This window comes from Stenella coeruleoalba (genome assembly GCF_951394435.1).
Source record: "Stenella coeruleoalba genome assembly, chromosome: 20".
Lineage (NCBI taxonomy): Eukaryota > Metazoa > Chordata > Mammalia > Artiodactyla > Delphinidae > Stenella > Stenella coeruleoalba.
The window spans coordinates 53053551-53074033 of record NC_137166.1 but is presented as its reverse complement, the minus strand read 5'-3'; the positions used below and the strand labels follow the sequence as shown (position 1 = coordinate 53074033).

At 57.7% G+C, this 20483-nt stretch overlaps 1 protein-coding gene across 2 annotated transcripts; it reads right to left on the bottom strand.

Annotated features, from left to right (window-relative positions):
- Positions 1–229: 229 nt before the first annotated feature.
- Positions 230–16536, bottom strand: IGLON5 (IgLON family member 5). 2 transcript variants are annotated; one of them, XM_079908437.1, is made up of 8 exons: positions 16365–16536; positions 7735–7813; positions 6834–7066; positions 5026–5145; positions 3578–3712; positions 3232–3352; positions 2492–2646; positions 230–1769 (listed from the first exon to the last, which is right to left on the bottom strand). In XM_079908437.1, exons 1-8 carry the CDS (start codon positions 16441–16443, stop codon positions 1681–1683), a joined length of 1011 nt encoding a protein of 336 aa, XP_079764563.1. In that variant the 5' UTR covers positions 16444–16536; the 3' UTR covers positions 230–1680. The 2 variants fall into 2 exon arrangements, with proteins under 2 accessions (XP_079764563.1, XP_079764564.1); XM_079908438.1 differs by lacking the exon at positions 2492–2646.
- Positions 16537–20483: the final 3947 nt, after the last annotated feature.

Here is a 20483-nt window from a genome sequence, read left to right as displayed (position 1 = left end):
ACAGTGGGAAGCGGGCTATGCTGAGTGGCTTAAGCCAATCGTGCCACCTCTGCAAATGGGTCAGTTGCAAATCTACCAGAGAGAAAAGGGAGGGCAGAAGTGACGCTGGGGAGGCACCACCCATGACCACAACTCTGCCCTCCACTCACCCATATCCTTAATGACATTGACACCTGCAGGCGGAGGCTTTGGAAAAAGGCGTTTATTGGTGTGGTGGTCTCAACACTCCCCATGACTTGGAACACACGGCCCCCAGGGCCCCCCGCCCCCCCTCCCTTGCACCCCTCCCCCTGCCCGCCCTGTCCCCCGGACCCTGGGAATGGAAGACAATGTGGGATGGGGTCCACGCCCCCGTCTGAGGTACAGTCACTGCCCCTTGCCCCTCTGCCCCTGCTCTGCCCTCTCTCCCCGTCCCAAGCTCTGGGTGGTGTAGTTCAGGGTGGGTGTTTATAGAGGGTCTCCCGGGAGTTGGAGCTGGTGACTTGGCATCTTGGTCTGGGCTCAGGATGTCTGATGCCTCTCTCTCCCCCACCTTGTGTGATGTGGTGTGCCAGGGCGGGGTGTTCCTACAATCAGAGCCCCTTCCTGATAACAGTTGCCCATCCTGGGGGGAACTACAGCTGGTCACCAGCTACAGGACAGCTGGAGCCGGGGGGCTATTGCTGGTCACAGTCGCTGGTGTGTGTGTGTGTGTGTGTGTCTGAGTGTGTGTGAGGGTGGTCAGGTCAGCCTTTAGGAGGTTCAGCCGGTGGAGAGGCCAGGGAGTGGTAGCCCAGCAAGCCCACACCTGTGGGCCAGCTGCAGCTGGTTGGCGCTGCAGGTGGTCGAGGGGAGTGGGGGCAGGGTAGGGCAAAGCACTGAGACACACAGGTGACAACAGGCACCGGCCTGACATTTGGATGGAAGCACCGATTGGCCCAGGAGGGGGCCAGAAAGTCCAGGGTGGGGAGGGACAGGGAAAGTGGGAAGGTCTCAGGCCGCTGAGCCAGTGATGGGGCCTCCGGCTCCAGGCAGCCAGTCGGCTGACAGCAGGGAGGCCCAGAGCCAAGACGGAGATCGTGCACCTGCTCACAGAGGCTGAGTGACAGCTTGGCAGGCAAGCGTGATGGCCCTGCCTACTCCCAACCTGCCCAGGAGACAGCCTATCAACAGGGTGGGGAGCGGGTGCTGTGAATGCGTATATTGGGAAAGCAGGGAGCCTGGAAAACCTCTCCTCACAGCTTCCGGCACGAAGCCCCCATACCTACCTCTAGCCAGAGGTGAGAGACAGCAAGGTTGGGGGCAGTGGATGTGCGGGGTGTCGAAGAGGGAAGAGTGCTGAGCTCCCTTTCCCACCCATTCATACACACACACACACGCACACACGCGCGTGCAGGCTCACGCTCACACCCACTACACACACGCGATCCAGTTGACAGCCTGAGCTAAGAGACGGGTGTGGGGTGGCCGGGGATGGGTCACAATCGGAAAGGTGAACAGTGGCGAGAATGGCTGTAGAAAGATGCATAATTTTGCGTTATCCCTCACAGTGATGGGTTCTGTAAAGATCTTTCCTCCTTCTCTTCCTTTTCCTCTTAGAGCTCCTCTGCCCCCTCGAGACCCGCGGCGCTTGTTCCCCCTTCTCCTCTTGCTCTCGGCCTCAGACCGCCCGCGGGGGGACTCCAGGGCACTGGGTTCTTCCTACATCCTCCACCACAGCCAGCCCAGGGCGGAGAGGAGGGTCAGAGGCCCTGGGGGCCTTGGGGCCGAGTTCTCCAGGGATCCTGGGCCTGGGGAAAGAGAGAGGGTCAGGGGAGGAGGCCCAGAGTGCGGAGACCCCATGTGTGTCTCTCCCGAGCGTCTTGTCTCTGCTCTGAGGGTGTGGTCTGAGGATGCCTCCTGGGGACCTTTCTGGGCTTTCTTTCACTCAGTGTGCCTGTCCTCTGACTGTTTTAGTCTAAGCATCTGGCTGATGACTGTCTTCTCCACCTGCAAAGCTCTCCCCACAGATCTTGGCCGGGCTGGCTTCTCCCGACCACTCAGGTCTCAGTTCAAATGTTACCCCCTCCAGGAAGCTTTCTCTGATGAGCTTATCCAATGCTACCATCCCCAATTCTATTATTTATTTTCTTTGTAGCCCTTATTGATATGCAAGATTTTTTTTTGCTTATTTATGTGTGTATGTATTCGTTGGCTTTTCATTTTACTTATGTGTCTACTTGTTTATTGCGTTTCTACTACTGCTAGACTGTAAGCTGTGCAAGTCCCTAGACCTTGGCTCCTTTGTGCATTGCTGTGTCCCGAGCACCCAACGCCTGGCCCTTAGTGGGCGCCCAATGAATGTGTCTGTAGAAGGGATCGGTTTCTTGCTCAGTCGAGGGTGCGTCTCTTTCCTAAGTTCGGGGACAGTCTGGGGTCGGCCCGGCATCTCCACCTCTCTGGCCCCGCCCACTCAGCCCCGGCCCCACCCACGCCGCTCCGGCCCCGCCCCTCCTGCCGCTCAGGGACGCACGCAGGAGCCGCATGGAGGCGCTGGACATTCCCAGCCGGTTGGCTGCGCGACACGTGTAGTTGCCGTAATGCCGGGCGCTCACGTTGGCGAAGAGAAGCATCGAGCGGGTGCGCTCCGTCTGCACCTTCAGGCCCTCGGCCGTGCCACTGCTCAGCCTGCCGGGGATCCGGGTGAGGGACCAGGCCGCAGGACCCCGGCCCGGGGCCCTCTCCAGGCGGAAAGCCCAACCCCCTGACTGTCAGGCTCCCCGATTCCCTGGAGACCCTACATTCTGTTCCCTACCCCAGCGACCCCTAGCCTCGGGTTCTAGCGCCACTACCTCGGGCCACTCCCGCCGACGCCCCTCTCCAGAAAGCCTAGCCCCTCAGGGACACTGGACTCTCTCAGTGTGTACCTCCGACCACTAGGGGCACCCAGGCCCCGCTAGACCCCAGATGTAATGGTCCCCTAACCCTAAAACTTCTCTGCCGGATCCTCAGTATCGACCCCCATCCCAGACCTTCTTCCTGAAGAGCTGGAGGAGACCAGGCTCCAGCATTCATCATTCTGGGACCCAGATTTCCAGTAAGCCACCACAGTTTTCCTGGGGCTCAGAGGACCCCAACACCTAGAAGCCGGACCCTCAAGTTCTCAGGAACCAGTACTCTGCTCCCTCTGCCCCCCTCCCCGCGGTCCAAAGGACCAAGGACCCCCCCCCCCCCCACCATCACCACCACGGCCGGCCCCGGTGCCGTCCTCACAGTCTGTCATCCTTGTACCACTGGAAATCCGCGGGGGGCACGGCCATAGCTTCGCAGCGCAGGAGGGCGGCCCGGCCCACGGCTGTGCGGGCGCTGGTCACGTCCGTGATGGTCGGAGGATCTGGTGAGGGACCAGGGTCAGCGAATTCTCCTAGCCGGGTGCGGACGAAGGGGTCCCACCCCCAGCCCGCTCCTCTCTCCTTACCAGGAGTCCAGGTCTCCAGCATCCCCCCCCACAAAGACTCCTTCCTCGCGCAGACTCACCCCCTTCCTCCTCCCTCACACCCTTCATCCCCAGGGACCCAGGACCCGCCCCGCTTTCGTGCCCAGTGCCAGGGGGGCTCACAGTTGACTGTGACCAGCACGCGGCGGCTGTCAGGTGCAGAGTTAACCCCGTTGTGAGTCACGCACTCGTATTCCCCGGCCTGGCCCCGCTGGATGTCGTAAATCTCAAGGATCTCACCTTCCGAGGTGAAGCCATCTGTGGGGGGAGGGGAGGGGAGGGGGCGGGGCCAGACACAAACACTTAACACGGGACAACACGGGCACAACACGGACACACATCAGCGGGGCGGACAGCGCAGGGCCTGGAGTGCCCGGGTCAGTGGGAATGGGGAGGGGCTTGCCGGGCCTGGGATCTCCTGCTAGGGGTGGGGCACAGAATGAGAATCTGGGGCTTAGTAACTAGAACCCAGTGGGGAGGGTCCTAGAATTGGGGGCGTTCAGGGGATACAGCGATCTGGGAGTCCATAACTCAGATCGTGTAGCTCACAGGACCCAGTGGGGAGGATCCAGAGTTCTGGGATCTAGCCCTCGGGGCCCAAGGAATCAGGATCTGGTGACTGGGGTCAGCAATCCAGATATCTGGGGTCTCGTGACAGAGCGCTGGCTCAGGAGACCCTTTGGGACTCAGAGCATCCGGGGATCCAGAGACTCGAGCCCCGGACTGTGGGGCTCAGGTGAACCACTAGGGGAGGATCCAAGGACCTGAGACCTAGTTACTGGGTTCTGGGGTCCCAAGGGATCTACCGATCGGCACAACTGGTCTCCAAAGACCCCGTGAGTAAGGATCTAGGGATCTGGGAAATGGTAGTAGAGATCTAGGTAGAAGGGGAGTGGGTGATGTCTGGGACCTGGAATGTCCCTTTCAGGCCCCTTGGCTCTCTGTTTGGGGGCAGCCATGGTTCTTAGCCCTAGCACTGGAATCCCTTGAAGGGCTTGTTCAGACAGATTGTGGTGGTGATGTGGGGAGGGGTGGTTCTGACTCATGAGCTCTGGGGTGGGCCAAAGAGTGTGCATTTCTGTCAAGTTTCCAGGTGACGCCAATGCTGCCAGTCTGGGGCCCACACTCTGAGAACCACAGGCCTAAGGCATCTGGTAGAAATGTAGTGATGCGAGCAGGAGACGGGAGCGTGGGCCAGGGCCGTGGCTGGAACCTGGCTCTGGCCATCTAGTGCTAGGGGTCTGAATCCAGGAGAATCCTGTGAGCTGGGGGGAAAGAGACTGAGGCTGCTGGGGTCGGGGATGTGGGGCAAGCTGGGATCTAGGAGGTGATTTGGAGGAAACGCCCAGGCCTGGGATGGCACGTGGGGAAGGCTCCAAGGCTCTGGGGTCTTCCAGTGAAATAGCAGGGCCAGGGTAGGAGGGGGAAATCCAGTCATCACAAGGGTTCCGGGGGAATCAAGGGAGGGGGGTCATGGGAGATCCTGGGTATCTAGCTAGGGATATGGGGAATTGAGGGGCCCAGACTGCGGAGTGGGGGAAGGGGCTTTCGGCCAGGGGTGGGGTCCTCACCTCGGAGCTGCCTCCAGGTGACCGTGGGCTCCGGCCGCCCCACGGCCAGGCAGAGCAGGTTCACATTGCTCCCCTCGTTCACGGTCACGGGCGAAGAGATATTCACGATGCGGGCAGGGACTGCAGGCCGGAGGGAAGGTCAGTGAGAGGCCAGATGTAGGCTCCCAAGACCCAGGATCCAGGCCTGGCCCCTCCTCCTTCAGACCCAGGGGTCTGGGCCCCCAGCCCCTACTCCCTCAGACCCAGGGGTCTGGGCCCCCAGCCCCTCCTCCCTCAGACCCAGGAGTCCAGACCCCTGGCCCCTCCCCCCTCAGACCCAGGATCCAGGCCCCTGGCCCCTCCCCCCTCAGACCCAGAGTCCAGACCCCCAGCCCCTCCTCCCTCAGACCCAGGAGTCCCCGCCCCTAATCCCTCCCCCCTCAGACCCAGGATCCAGGCCCCCAGCCCCTCCCGCCTCAGACCCAGGATCCAGGCCCCCGGCCCCGCCCCCCTCAGACCCAGGATCCAGGCCCCCGGCCCCGCCCCCCTCAGACCCAGGATCCAGGCCCCCGGCCCCTCCCCCCTCAGACCCAGGGGTCCAGCTGACACTCCTCTTTCTGGAAGCAATCCTGTGTGTTCCATTCCCTCTGGGTCTGGCTGCTTCCCCAGCTGCTGGTCTTGTCTCCATCACTCCTTCTCAGTCTCTCTCCAGCTTCCTCCTAACTTGGTTTCTATTTTCTATCTTCTGGCCTGAATTCCTCCTTCCCCATCTCTATTTTTATTGATTAGTATTACTATTAAAAAAATTATTTAACGAATGCTCGTATGGTGCTTCCTGTGTGTAAGTTTACAGTGTTCTAAGTGTTTGGCAAAAATTAACCCATTAAACCCTCACTACTGCCTTCTGGGGTAGATGTTGCGCTACTCATCAATTCTAACACCCAGGGGCGTTTCCCACCTCCACCCACCCGTGTGCGCATTTCTCCAGTCAGGATGGCTTTATGGCGTAGGACGCCAGTGTTTCACTGGGAGGGGTTTTTTGTTTTGTTTTTTTCCCCATTTCTAGCCAGGCATAAAATAAAGGTGCCCCTTCCAGCTGACGATGTTTTGGACTTGATACATGACAGCGTCATCCCTGTTTTGCAGATGCGGAGTCTGAGACCGCCCGGCTCGCTCTGGGTCCCTCAGCCCCTGGGTGGTGGCGGTGAGCTTGGAACCTGGAGGAATCTGGCTTCAAGTCGGGGCTTGTCCACGGCCCCGCTGGGCTGTCCCTGTGGTCCTGTCTCTCCAAGTGCTCCCTGCACTCCAGACCACCTCTGATGCCACGTGAGGCAGCCTCCTGCCCTCTCCGTGGATTTCTCCAGCCCCACCTCTCCCACTCTGCGCATCCAGCCCCCGCACGTGCTGTTCTTTTTCCGGGACCAGCCCTGCACCCACCTGAAGGTCTCAGCTCAGACGTTATGTCTGGGAAGCTGCCTCTCCTTGGAAAGTCACCTGCAAAGGGGCAGGGACAGCCTGCCTGGCTCCTCCTCTGTCCCCAGCCCGCGGAGCAATGCTTGCAGGTAGCAGGTGCTCCGTAAACAGGGCTGAGTGAATGAATGCGGTCTTCCTCCGAGTCCACGCTCAGCCCTGTAGCTCTCCTGCCCTAGAAGTTGCCTGTGACTTTCCCTCCCTCTGCTTGGCTGGAATTCGTGAGGGCAGGGTGTGCGTCTGCCTTCCCACGGCGGTGTCCCAGGGATCGGCGAGGACGTGAGGGTCCCCTGTCCCCTGCGCCCGCCACCCGGGCCCCTCCCGCCCACCCCCACCCAGGGCCGCAGCTGAGGGCTCACCGTGGACGATGAGGTAGACCTGAGTGGTGTACGGCTGGCGGCGCGTCTGGAAGGAGCAGGTGTAGAGGCCCTCGTCGCCCAGCCCCACCTGGGTGATGAGGATGGAGAACTCCTCGGGCGTGTTGGTGAGCAGCCGCACTCTCGGGTCACTGGTCCAGCGGTCGTTGCCCGCGTACAGGATGTTGGAGCGGTTCAGCCAGGCCACTCGGGTCACATGCTCGTCGATGAAGCAGCTGGCGGGGAGGACGAGGGCAGGGTGGTTTTCTTCTCTCTCACACCCCACCCCCCGGCCCTCCAGGGTCCCCCGTCACGGGGGCTTGGTGGTGGGGGGAGGAAGGCCCACTGCATCTCCAGTTCCCACTGCAGTCCTTGGAGGCAGGTGTGACTGCACCCACTTCACAGGTAGGCAAACTGAGCCTCAGAGAGGGAGAGCTGTGAGCCCAAGTGCAGAACAGAATGACAGCTGATGCTTCTTGAGTGATCGTTGTGTGTCAGAGACCCAAAAAGAGGGGGGAAAGACACACTGGGGGAGAGGGACCCAGAGATAGAAGGACAGAGACCCAGAGAGAGGGGCTCAGAGACTCAGAGAGAGGGGGACAGGGATCCAGAGAGAGGGGGACAGACCCAGACTGGGGAGGCAGAGAGCAGGCACAGTGTGCCAGGCTCTCTAAGCTCAGGGCGTGTGTACAGACTCTTGAATCCTCACAACAACGCAGGTGGTGGTCACCATTCCTCCACCCATTTGACAGATGGGGACACTGAGGCCCAGGGGTGGGCCTGGGCCCAGAGGCTGGGCCCCAGTGACCTCTCTCTTGACAGGGGAGGTGTGGGCTGTGCCTGGAGATCAGGACCATTTCCCCCCAAGGAAGGTGAAGGGGCAGCACCCTCCGGGTCTCCCTACCTTAGCGTGGCGTTGTCACCTTCGCACACTGTGTAGTTGTCCGCAGGGGAGCTGAACTCCAGGCTCTGGGACAGCAGCCCTGTGGAGGGGAGGGCAGCTCAGCTCGGCGGGACTGTACACATCTGTATACACACACACACACACACACACACACACACACACCCCCGCAGATACAGACACCTCCCACACCCACCGGCATACACGTTCACTGTTGTTTTCAGAGACACACATGGCAGACACACTCAGAGCAGACACACGCAACACCTTCCCACAAGCCCACACTGACCCAGACAGACTGGGACACACAAACCTATGTACCTCCAGAGACAGCACACAATCACAGCACACAAACACACATGCATGTGCACACAGACACACAGACACCGACACATAGACACACTCAGAGATGCTGTGTACAGACGTGCACACACACAGACATATGCACAGATTCACAATTACAGAACTGCATATGTGCAGATACAAAGAGATACGCACAGATGTGCACACAGGTACGTATACAAGCACAGATACACATGTACACAGACACACGTGCAGACATGGCACAAGGCACACACACATGTTCACAGTGTACAGACACACATACACACAGATTCAAGAACCCACACATACATACACAGATATCCGCGTACACAGGCACACATGCACATATTCACAGACTCACGGGTACATAGATACACATATACACAGATACATATACGGATGTAACAGACACATGCACACGGATACACACAGTTACACACATTAATTCAGAAACACGTGGGAAGACACGCTTCAGGGAGACCCTCGACACCCACATAAGTGCACAGACGTCCAGACATGCAAGTGCAAACACGCACACAAACGCGGACGGACACGAATATCCACGCGGACACACGTCTAGCACAGACGCCCAGGACGCGCTGAGGCGTGCTACAGAGAGCCTCGCGTCTACAGACTCCCCCGTGTGCCCGTGCCCGGTGGGGCACGCTCTTGAGGGCGCATGCCCACGCCCGCCTGCGCGCTGCAGCGCCTCCCCCCGCCCCCGTCATTCATCTCTCTGTGGACCGTGGCCAGCGGCTGGACCGGGGCCAGGGAGTGGGAGCTGGGCACGCGGAGGCGGCGGATGGAGACAGCACCAGGAGGGGAAAGGAGGCGGCCGGATGACCTTGGACGCCAGGGCGCACGGGTCTACACAGGGCTGCCCTGGCCCCCACCCCAGGATGAGGACCTAATTAATCTAATGAGTTAATTGCCCGTGCCCCACCAACGACTCCCAGAGGCCCTCGGGGCTGGGCCAGAGCCAGTGCAGTGGGCTCGCCAGGCCCTGGGGGTTTGCAGCCCCTCACCCTGGGCTCGCCTGGGCCAGAGTCGCTCCTGTAATCTGAAGGGCCCTGGAGGGAGGGAAGGGACTTGCCCGTCCTGAGCTGTGCAGAGAGGATGCTGCCACGTAGAACCCTAGGAAGGAGGGGGCGGCCAGGGGACAGACAGACACACACACAGTCACCGGGGTCCAGGAAGGATGCGCAGAGCCAGCCCCGGGGCCAGGAGACAGTCCCACGCATGGCAATGGGTCCTGCTCAGCGGGACAGAGACCTAGATACTCACGCTGACGCACGCAGCCCGGGACACACACCCAGCAGAAGGTCAGTTAGAAAAGGCAGCTCTCTCCCAGAAGCACGCCTCTCCGCCACCAGAGGGACATGGTACCCTGACCCGCCCCACCATACACAACCGGCCCCACACGGGTACGCTGACACCAGCGGGCCCTCACACGCAGGTGCAAAGTCTACACGGTTACAGCCCTACCTGGAGGGCTGTCTCTCTCTCTCTCTCTCTCTCTCTCACACACACACACACACACACACACACACACATACACACACACACACAGGCTGAATCGGTCACAGTGACACTACCAGCCGGAGGGCTGTGCTCATGCCCACGCCCTACCCTGGAAAGTCGTGCATGAAGATACGGCCTGTGCAGTGAAACAGCCACACAGTTGTAGCCTCTCAAATACAAAGGGGCTGCCCTGGGCCAAGAATCGGGCGCATGCACTCCCGCTGTCACCTCTGATCAGATCACACACGGCCCTATCCGCACACCCGCCACCCCCGGTCACACACATCCTAGACCAAGGTTTCTCCATCTCGGCACCGTTGACACTGGGGGCTGGGTGATCATTGTGGGGCCGTCCTGTGCGGTGTAGGATGTTCCGCAGCTCCCCTGGCCTCGACCCCCTAGATGCCAGTAGCTGCCCTGCCCCAACCAAAATTACATTGCCAGATACCTCCCAGGGGCAAAATCACCCCACCTGCCCCCCTCCCCCCAGCCCTGTGACAGCCACTGTCCAGGGTTCAAGGAGGACAACCCCAGTCTGGGGGTTGCCGAGGAAGCTGTCTAAGGTGCCCCACTTCAGGGAAGAACCCGGGGCTCCCGGGGTGGGGAGTGGACCTCACAGAGGTGGGCAGGATCTTGATCATATGTACAGCAGACAGAAAGACAGACAGACGCACACTCCTTGCCAGAGGGATCTTTCCAACACTCGGCATGGCCCCCTGGAGTCCGGGGCCCCGGCATCACGCTCCTGCTTCCTCTCCCCTAGCGTAGCCCAGCTCTGCATTTCCCACTTTTTCTCCCCTCTCCCTCCTTCCCACTGTTTCCCATCAAAACGCTTCTCCTTCTCCAGGGACCTAGTACATGGGGGCCTCTCCTAGGAGAGATGGCCCATCCGAGCCCATGCGAGCGCCCGCTCTGCTCCCACGGCTCCGTGGATCCGAGGTCTCTGCCTCCCCCAGCTGCCTCTCCAGGGCAGGGCCTGGCTCAGACCATCTGTTTCCCCAGCATGCCCAGCTGGGCCCTGGCTGCGGGCAGTCTTGGGAGATGAGTGATGAAGTTACCTCAAGTGGGTCTTCGGTTCCTGGTCTGTGTGTCTATAACTTTGGATGTTGTGGGTCTGCATGTCTGTCTCATGCAGTTCCCAGACTCCAGGCTCAGGAGGACCCTCCATGCTGCGTGACCTTGGGTAAGTCCCTTCCCCTCTCTGGGCTTTGGTAAATGGGGGTGGGGGTCAGGTTAGCCATTCCACCACCCTGTCACTGGGCCCAGCCCCTCCCTCTGTCTCAGTCCCAGTCACCCTGCACTGTTTTCAGGTCTGCTTTCCTCACCAGACGGGAGCCTCTTAGGGCAGGGCCTGGGTCTCCCCACCTCCAGCATCACCCAGCTCAGCGCCTGGTCCACAGGAGGCCTCAAGAGATGTTTAATATAAAAATAAACAAGCTAGTGCACATGAGGTCCCCTCTGCAGGAATTCTGCTTGGGAAACTCTGACTCCCTACTCCCTCCAGCCCTAGTCTGTGTTCCCACAATGCCTGGACTACCTCCCTTACAGCTGTGGTGACTGTATCTGTCTCCCCCAGCAGACTATAAGTTTCTTTTTTGTTTTTTGAGCATACCACGTGGCATGTGGGATCTTTGTTCCCTGACCAGGGATTGAACACGTGCCCCCTGCAGTGGAAGTGTGGAGTCCTAACCCCTGGACCGCCAGGGAAGTCCCAGCTGTAAGTTTCTTGAGGGCAGAGCCTGGGTCTGACTCAGGTCTGTATCCCCAACATCTTCCAGCACAGGGCCTGGCCTGGAAAGCCTTGGGAAATATTTGTTGAATGAGTGAATATAAATGGATTCCTACAACATGCTTTGCCACCTCTTGGACTCTTACACATGCTTCAAAACCTCAACTCAAATGCCCCCTCCTCCAGAAGGACCTCCCTGACTGTTCAAGGCAGAGAGTCTCCACTCTCTCTACTGCGTACCCTCTGACTCAGCTGGGACAGTGTCCAGGGGTGTCTTCCCTACCTGGCCGGGAGTCCCCTGAGGGCCTGAATCTTGGTTGTGTCCCCCAGAGCTGGGCTTAGCTCTGAGCAGGGAACTGTTTGTAGAGGGGATGGATGGTCTCTAGAGACTCGCTAAGAAAGCCGTAAGGAGTCTGGGCTGATAGAGCAAATGTCTGTCCCCCCGTTTCTTGGCTGGGTGACCCCCGGCCAGTCTGAGCCTCAGTTTCCCCAACTGTAGAAAGGAGAAAAACAGTAGTGCGTCCCTCGGAGGGTTTTTTGTCAGGGATTCCATGAGAACGTGCAAGCAAAATGTGTAGCTCAGCACTTAGCAAGCGAAAAGGGCCCAAGAAATGCTAGCTGTTCCTAACAGCACCTTCTTTTTAAAGAAACATCTATTGTTATCCCCCGGTTCGGTGTCGGTCCCCCGGGAGTGGAGGGAGGGGGGCAGAGCAGGTCTGGCCTGTAGGTTGCTCTATGCCCAGCACCCACCCCTGAGTCGGCGACGCATGTACAGACGCGCTGTCAGCATCTGCTCTGTCACGACCACGCCAGCATGACCAGGCTGCTATAAGAACGGACCGGGGAGCCGGGCTGCCAGGGTTGAAATTCCAGCTGTGCCACTGGGTTGCACAAGTTACTTCCCCTCCCTGAGACTCAGTTTCCCCACCTGTAAGTGGGGACGATCGTCGTGCCTCCCTCATTGGGTTGTGGGGGAGAGGATGAGAGGAGGTCACCCAAGCAACGGGCTCAATACAGTGCCTACTAGTTAAGTGCTTGCAAACAGCTCTATGTGTGTTGGGTGATGGGATGCTTACGCGGCAGGTGCCAGCCTGGCGGGAGATCCAGTGGTGATGGGACAGACCACACGGGTCTCTGCCAGTCCAGACCAGTGGCTCTCATACCCGTTTGATAAACCAAGGGATGAAGGTTGCAGTGGGTGAATTCCCTTCTCTTGAGAGAAGGGGATCTCTGGGACTTCCCTGGTGGTGCAGTGGTTAAGAATCTGCCTGCCAATGCAGGGGACACGGCTTTGAGCCCTGGTCCGGGAAGATCCCACGTGTCGCGGAGCAACAAAGCCCACGAGCCACAACTACTGAGCCCGCGGGCCGCAACTGCTGAAGCCTGTATGCCTAGAGCCCGTGCTCCGCAACAAGAGAAGCTTGTTGAAGAGTAGCCCCCGCTCGCCACAACTAGAGAAAGCCTGCGTGCAGCAACAAAGACCCAACGGAGCCAAACAACAAAAAAAAAAACAGAAAAAAAAAAAAAGAGAAGGGGATTTCTAACAAGCTGAGTGACCTTGAGTTGGAGATAAGAACCACCTGCCGCCCCTCAAAGGAACTTAGGTGGAAATGGGACCCTCCAATGCAGGGTCCAGCATCCCAGAACTCACAGATGGGGAACCCGAGGCCCAGGGGTGTGTGTGAACTTGTGGCGGGCGTCTGGGGAGCTGGTGGCAGAAGCCCGGCTGGAGGGAGGGGTGGGGGCCATGTGAGTGCGGGTCCGTGTGGCTTTGGCAGGGAAGAGCCGTGAGAAGGGGCTGGGCCTGGTCTAACGGCCACTGAGGAGCCCCCAGAGCCCTCTTCCTCTTTGCTGATCTCCCAAGTCCTTCTTATCACTGATGCCCGCAGTCTGGTTGCAGAGCCAAGAGCCCGGGAACCTTCCACATGCTGCCTGTTCCTTTCCGCTGGTTCTCACCGCAGGGCCCTTGCCTCTGCCGTTCCCTCGGGATCTTTCCAAGGCTGGTTTCTCCCGTCCTTTCAGTCTGAACTCCCCTCAGCTGCTCAGACACCACCTGAGGTCACAAGGCCAACTTGTCTGCCGAGTCATTCTTTTTTTTTTTTTTTTCTCGGTACGCAGACCTCTCAGTGCCGTGGCCTCTCCCGTTGCGGAGCACAGGCTCCGGACGTGCAGGCTCAGCGGCCATGGCTCACGGGCCCAGCCGCTCCGCGGCATGTGGGATCTTCCCGGACCGGGGCACGAACCCGTGTCCCCTGCATCGGCAGGCGGACTCTCAACCACTGCGCCACCAGGGAAGCCCTGCCGAGTCATTCTTATTTTCTCTACGTGAATCGTCACATTCTGAAATTAGCTGTTTACTTCTGAGGTTTTTTTAGTTTGTGGAGCTCTCTCCATCCCACTAGGATGTAAGCTCTGCGAGGGCAGGGACTTCACTGCTGTGTTTATAGATTCCCAGTGCTTAGAACAGCGACTGTGTGCTCAGTAAATACCTGTTAAATGAGCCGATGAGGCGGCGCCCCCAGTCCAGACAAACCGGGGGGGCCTGGGGGGTCACCCACGCCCAGGTTCACCCTGTCCCCACTCCGTGTAATATGGCAGAAGAATTGACCCCATATCTCCTGCAGCATCTGCTTTTGTAAGTGGATGTGTGTGTGTGTGTTGGCATAAAGAATTTAAGGGGAAAAAAAAAAAAGGAACGATAGAATAATATCTACAGATGTTGGGGAGGTAGAGTTAAGTGGGGAAAAAAGCCAGTTTTGCAGAGAAATGGCTTTATTTTGTTTCTATCTGGGGAAAAACATCAACAAACTAACCAATCCCTTACAGATGCTGAACTGCGTGTCTGACGGTGTAGGCGGGAGAAGGCTGGGGACGCCGGTTCCCTCTCGAGAGTGGGTTTGGGGAGGGTGGGGGAGCGGGACACAGTGGGGTTTGCTCTTATGCAGATTTGTAGTGGATGCTTTCCTCCCGTAATCTGGAAACCATCCAATGAATAAAAGAGAGGAGGAGATGCAGTATCTTCCACTGGCTTTTGCTCAGCCCCAACGGTCAGAGGGTGGGTGAGGGGGGCTCTCTCTCTGCCTCCCTAATCCCATCTCAGCTCATCCCCCACCCCGCCCTATCCCCCTTGCTTGCAGTTCTCTGATGGGGGACAAAAGGCTCAGAGATGGGACTGGACTTGACCTAGGTCACAGACCACCTCCTGGCTCCACTAAGATCCCAGCCCAGCACCTGTGAACAGCAGTGATTTCTAGGGTTCTGAAGAGTAGAAGTAGAAGGAAATGGGAAGTTACCTGAGAGTGAAGGAAGAGAGACAGAGAGAGAGCTAACGGGAGACAGCCAGAGACAGTGAAAGGACAGGGAGGAAAATGAGTGGGCGAGATGAGACGTGAGCTCCCAGAAGTGAATGGGGACCAAGGTACATCTCAGGGGCCAGAAAGAGGCAGAGAGACACACGTGCTGTGACATGGAGACGCAGTTCCAGAGGCGGGGAGGGACACATGTGAAATTGTGCTGAGCCCAGCAGGGATGGAGAGAAGGGGACCCAGAGACAGAGACAAACGGAATGTCACCCAGAGCCAGGGAGCCTCCGGAAATGGCCGAGACGTGAGAGAGACCTAAAGAGACAAGTGACAGAGACAGAGACACAGACAGGCAGGGATGCAGACGGGTCAAGTGGGAGGGGCACTCAGACGGTCTGCACCAGGGAGGGAGTGACCCTCCGGCTCAGCATCCTGTGTCCTGTGTGTGCAGGGCCGGGTCTATGTGACCCTGGGTGTCTGCAGGTGCGGCTCCGGGTCAGACCAGGGGGATGGGTGTCTCTGTAGCTGTGCGAGCTCGGTGTGTGTGGGCGGGTGGCTGAGAGCCGCTGTCGCTGTCTCGCTGAGACTGTTGGGGGTTCTAGGGTGTTCCCGATTGTGTGTCCCTGACTCTGTGATCCTGGCTTGGAGCAGGGCCTGGGGGAATGCTCTGGAAGCACAGAATTAACCCTGTCCCCTGCCCCCTGCCTCCTTGCTCTCCCCTCCTCTCCTCAGGGGGCATCTCCTGGACCATCCCCAGGTTGCCAGCCCGCTGGGGAGACACGAGATCCAGCTACATGTCCTCTAAACAGAGACTGCCAAGTTCACTCCCCAGCACCCCCCTCCCCACTTTCCATTCTCCCCTTCCTGCGCTACGAAAGACCAGCCCCAGTCCCCCTCCCCCACTGGGAGGGCTGAGTTTAACCCTTTGACCCCGTGTTAACCCTTCCCTTCCCTCCCTCCTCAATCTGCCCGTCTCTTAGGCTCCGTCCTGCCCCGAACCCAAATATCCAGCCAGAGCTTTCCACATCTGAGTCCCCAGCCCAGCACCCCAACTTCTTGGATCTCCAGCTCCATTGCCCCCACATAACGGCAACCGTCCAACTACTAATACTTTCTCCCAACCTAGACCACCCAGCTGGGGGATTTCAGCCGCTTCCCAGCTGGGAGACCAGACCCCACCCCCTTCTTTTCCCGGCCCTGGGACGGAGGTCTATAGACACCCCTGCCCCCTCCTCTTACTGACCCTGGGAAGACACCATCCCCCCAACCTTTCCCCAGAAACGCCTACCCCAGCCCTCAGGCAGGAAGCCCCTGCGGGACCCTCTCCACGCAGAGATGAAGACCCCCGACGGGGCATCCCCCTTCTTACCCTCCTCCCACCCCCACCAACTCAGTTCAGACATTCTGCCCGGGGACCCTTACTTAGCTTCTGATCTCCCTCCCCGATCCCGAGCCGCAGACTCCCGCCCCCAGGCCGGGACCAGGTGTCCGAGACCCTCTCGCCGGCCCGGAGAAGCAGACCTCCGCCCCTAGGCCCAGGCTCGGGCCCCAGGACGCGGACCCCCGCCTCCGGGCATGGATCCAGACGTCCGAGGACCCCTTTCCCAGCCAGAGGATGCAGCCCCCGCCCCCGGGCCCAGACCTCCGCGTCCGGGGGCCTCCTCTTCCCTGCTCAGGGTTGCGCCCTCCCCAGCCCCCAATCCCCGCCCGGGACCCTGGAGTCCCGGCCGAGCCCCCCGCCCCCGGCGCTGCGGTACCTCGACTGATGACGGCCAGGCCGGCCAGGGCGGCGGCGGCGAGAAGCCGGAGCCGGGCCCCGGGCGCAGGGGGGGGCATCGCGGCAGCAGCGGCGCGAAGGGGGAGGGGAAAGGGGGGGCCGGTCCGGGGCGCGCGAGGCCTGGGGGGAGAGGGGGAGGGGGAGGGGGACCCCGCCTGCGGCTGCACCGGCCCGGGGGGCGGCGGGGGCGGGGGGAGGGGGCTGGGGGGGCGCGACGAGGCGGCCGGAGCTGCTGCAGACCCGGGGAGGGGGCGGTGCTGACGGGCAGGAAGGCCGACCAATCAGGGGAGGCGGGGGGCCAGGGAGGCGGGGCCGAGGAGGGTTGCTCTTTGGAGGGAGAGGCCTTTGTTACTGCGGCCCGGCCCCTACCCCCTCCCGCCCCCTCGATCCACAGGGCTTCCCACCTCGGCTCCCTAGAACCCCGGGTCTGGGACACTTTTCCTGGAGCCCACCTCCCTCCTGCTTCAGGTCCCAATCTCATCCTCCCTCAGACCCAGAAATTCCGGCCCCCCAACCCCAGGAGTCCGGCCCCCAGCCCCCTCAGGCCCAGGAGTCTGCTCCCCAAGTCCCCACCTCCCCCAGACCCAGGAATCAGAACTCCCAGCCCCCTCTTCCTGTGGGACATAGTTCCGCTTCTCCATCTACTTTCATGAATAACACTGACTTTGGGGTGAAATTTCCTTCTTCCGTCCATCCCAACCCTCGTCCCCAGGATAATAGGGGAATGGGGAGAGACGGGGGGGCGGGGGGGGGGACCTGACCTTGGGAGATGGTAATCCAGGGTTCAGGTATGGAGAATCCCCACTGCTCATTCTTTCAGTCACTTGGCTGCGGGCGAGACCTTGGACAAGTCACTTCTTTCCCCAGAATCTCAGTGTCTTCCCTGCAAGATGGAATCATCTCTATTTCTCAAGGTTATTGAGAAGAATAACGGAGATTCTGGGGAGGGTGCTAACTCAGCCCAGTGCCCTAACAACCTGAAGTTAGCTCTTCCTCCTGGTCCCACTATACATCCATTTACCAGGTATAGTCCTCCCTCCTGGCCCACCAGGTGAGGCATCCCTGTCCCCTGTGCCCCCATCTAGCCTCTGAGGCAAGAGAGCAATCCCTGAGCCTACTCCATGTCTGGGGCACTTGGAGGCAGAAGGTTCTGAAGTCACCCCCTAGGGGCTGTTTACCTGCAAAAGCACAGCCATCCTCTATTCCTCCCCCCAACCCCCAAATCCAATCTGTCTGCAAGAGAAGCTAGCTCGGCCTCCACCTTCAAAACAGATCTCTACTCTGTCCTCTTCTTCCCACTCCACCCTTCCCTGAGCTGTCACGTCTCCCCTGGATGACTGCTCTGAAGGCAGCAGCCAATGCCCTGGTCTCTAGGCCTCCACCTTCAGATCCACAAGCACTGAACTCATAGACCAGCTGATGCTACTGCACTGCCTCACTCACTCAACTCCAGCTGCTGTGGCCTTCATTGGGCTCCTTGAACAAGCCCAACTTGTTCCAACCTCAGGGCCTTTGCACTTGTTGTTACCTCTGCCGGAATGCTCTTCTCACCAGATTGGCACAAGACTCCTATCATTCAGGTCTCACCTTTCAGAAGCCTTTGTTGGGACTTCCCTGGTGGTCCAGTGGTAAAGAATCTGCCTTACAATGCAGGGGACGTGGGTTCGATCCCTGGTCAGGGAACTAAGATCCCACATGCCTCGGGACAAGCCCGCATGCCACAGCTACTGAGCTCGCGCACCTCAACTAGAGAGCCTTTGAGCCACAACTGCCTTGCACACATGCCCTGGAGCCCACGCGCCACAACTAGAGAAGAGAAAATCCACCACCACAACCAGAGAGAAGCCCACGCACCACAGTGAAGAGACGGCGTGCCGCAACTAAGACCTGACACAGCCAAAAATAAAGAAATTGAATAAAAAAAAATAAATCTTAAAAAATAAGCCTTTGTTGATCATGCTATCCAAAGTAACCCCCACTCGCAATGCAACAGCTCTCTGTGACATCGGTTTTGTTTTCTCCATAGCCTTTACCGTTCCCTTATTTCACGTGTTCACTTGTTTGTTTCCAGTCACTTCCCTTCCCCTCCATCTCCCGCTTCCAGAATGTAAGCTTTGCTAAGGCAGGGTTTTGTGCTTTTGATTGTTTGTTTAATTGAGGTATAGTTGATTTGCAATATTATATTAGTTTCAGGTGTACAATATAGTGATTCAAAATTTTTATAGATTATACTCCATTTAAAGTTATAAACTATTGGTTATATTCCCTGTGCTATACAATATAATCCTATAGTTTCTTTCTTTTTTTTTTTTTTTTTGCGGTACACGGGCCTCTCACTGCCGTGGCCTCTCCCGTTGCAGAGCACAGCCTCCGGACGCGCAAGCTCAGCGGCCATGGCTCACGGGCCCAGCCGCTCCGCGGCATGTGGGATCTTCCCGGACCGGGGCACGAACCCGCGTCCCCTGCATCGGCAGGCAGACTCTCAACCACTGTGCCACAAGGGAAGCCCCAGTTTATTTCTTTTATACGTAGTAGTTTGTACCTCTTAATCCTCCACCCCATCTTGCCCCTCCCCCCTTCCCTCTCCCCACTGGTAACCACTAGTTTGTTCTCTACATCTGTCAGTCTGTTTCTGTTTTGTTATACTCATCCGTTTGTTTTATGTTTTAGATTCCACATATAAGTGATAACATACGGTATTTGCCGGTCTGACTTATTTTACTAAGCATAATACCCTCCGGGTTCATCCATGTTGTTGCAAAAGGCAAAATTTCATTCTTTTTTCTTTCAGCTGAGTAGTATTCGTATATATACATATATGAATATTTATTCATTTATCTGTTGATGGACACTTAGGTTGCTACCATGTCTTGGCTATTGTAAATAATGCTGCTATGAACACTGGGGTGCATGTGTCTTTTCAAATTAGTGTTTTTCATTTTCTTTGCATATATGCCCAGGAGTAGAATTGCTGGATCATACGGTTGTACTATTTTATTTTTTTGAGGAACCTCCGTACTGTTTTCCACAGTGGCTGCACCCATTTACATTCCCCCCAACAGTGGAGAAGAGTTCTCTTTTCTCCACATCCTCTCCAGCATTTGTTATTTGTGCTTTTTGCTGATAGCCATCCTGACAGGCGTGAGGTGACAGCTCAGTGTGGTTTTGATGTTCATTTCTCTGGTGCTTAGCAATGTCGAGCATCTAGGACAGGTGTTTTGTTTGTTTGTTTTTGTCTGCTTTTGTTCAAGGCTTATCTCCAGAGCTTAGCCCAGTGACTGACACCTCGTAGGTACTCAGAGAGAACGAAGATCCAGAGAGGGAAAGGGACCCACCTACGGTAACACAGCCAGGTGGCGTAAGAGCTGGTGGTGTGCCACACTGATTTGTGAGAACTGATGGTTAAGTTTTCAGGAATTTTCAAAATGGATGTTAAACCACGGTTAGCCTGAAATTGGACATGATGGAAATATTTACACGGTGGCAACTGGCAAACAGTACAAATCAGCACTTTTTGTCTGAGAGCCATTGTACCAACACACCCCTGTACAAAATCCATTGGGGTCCTGGCAAAAGGTCATTTATGGCTTCACTATGATGAGGCTTAGGTTGAGGACAGGGTTCTCTCTTCCTGGAATGACCCATCCCAGGCCTGATGACAATATGAGCGCTTCCTACACGCAGGCACCTTTCTGAGCACATTTTTACATTCTCCTTGAAGCCTTACGATGTCCCTGGGGGGGTGTCTTATCTTTACCTCTGTTTCACAGATGAGGAAACAGACATAGAGAAGTAAAAGCAGAGAAGTAAAAAAGTAAAGGAATTCCTCAAAGCTGTAGACACAGCTGAAGACATTTGCCATATGTGTATCTGATAACGCACTTATAGCCAGACTATATCAATGTAAAGAGCTCCCACAAATCAACAACAAAAGAGACCACTCAATTTGTAAATGGGCAAAAGACTTGGACAAATACTTCACAGAAAGAGGATTTCTAATAAGCACCTGAAAAAAATACCCAACACCATTAGTCATCAGGGGAATCAAATCAGGACCACTCACTAGAATGGCTAAAAGGATTGATAGTAGTAAGTGTTG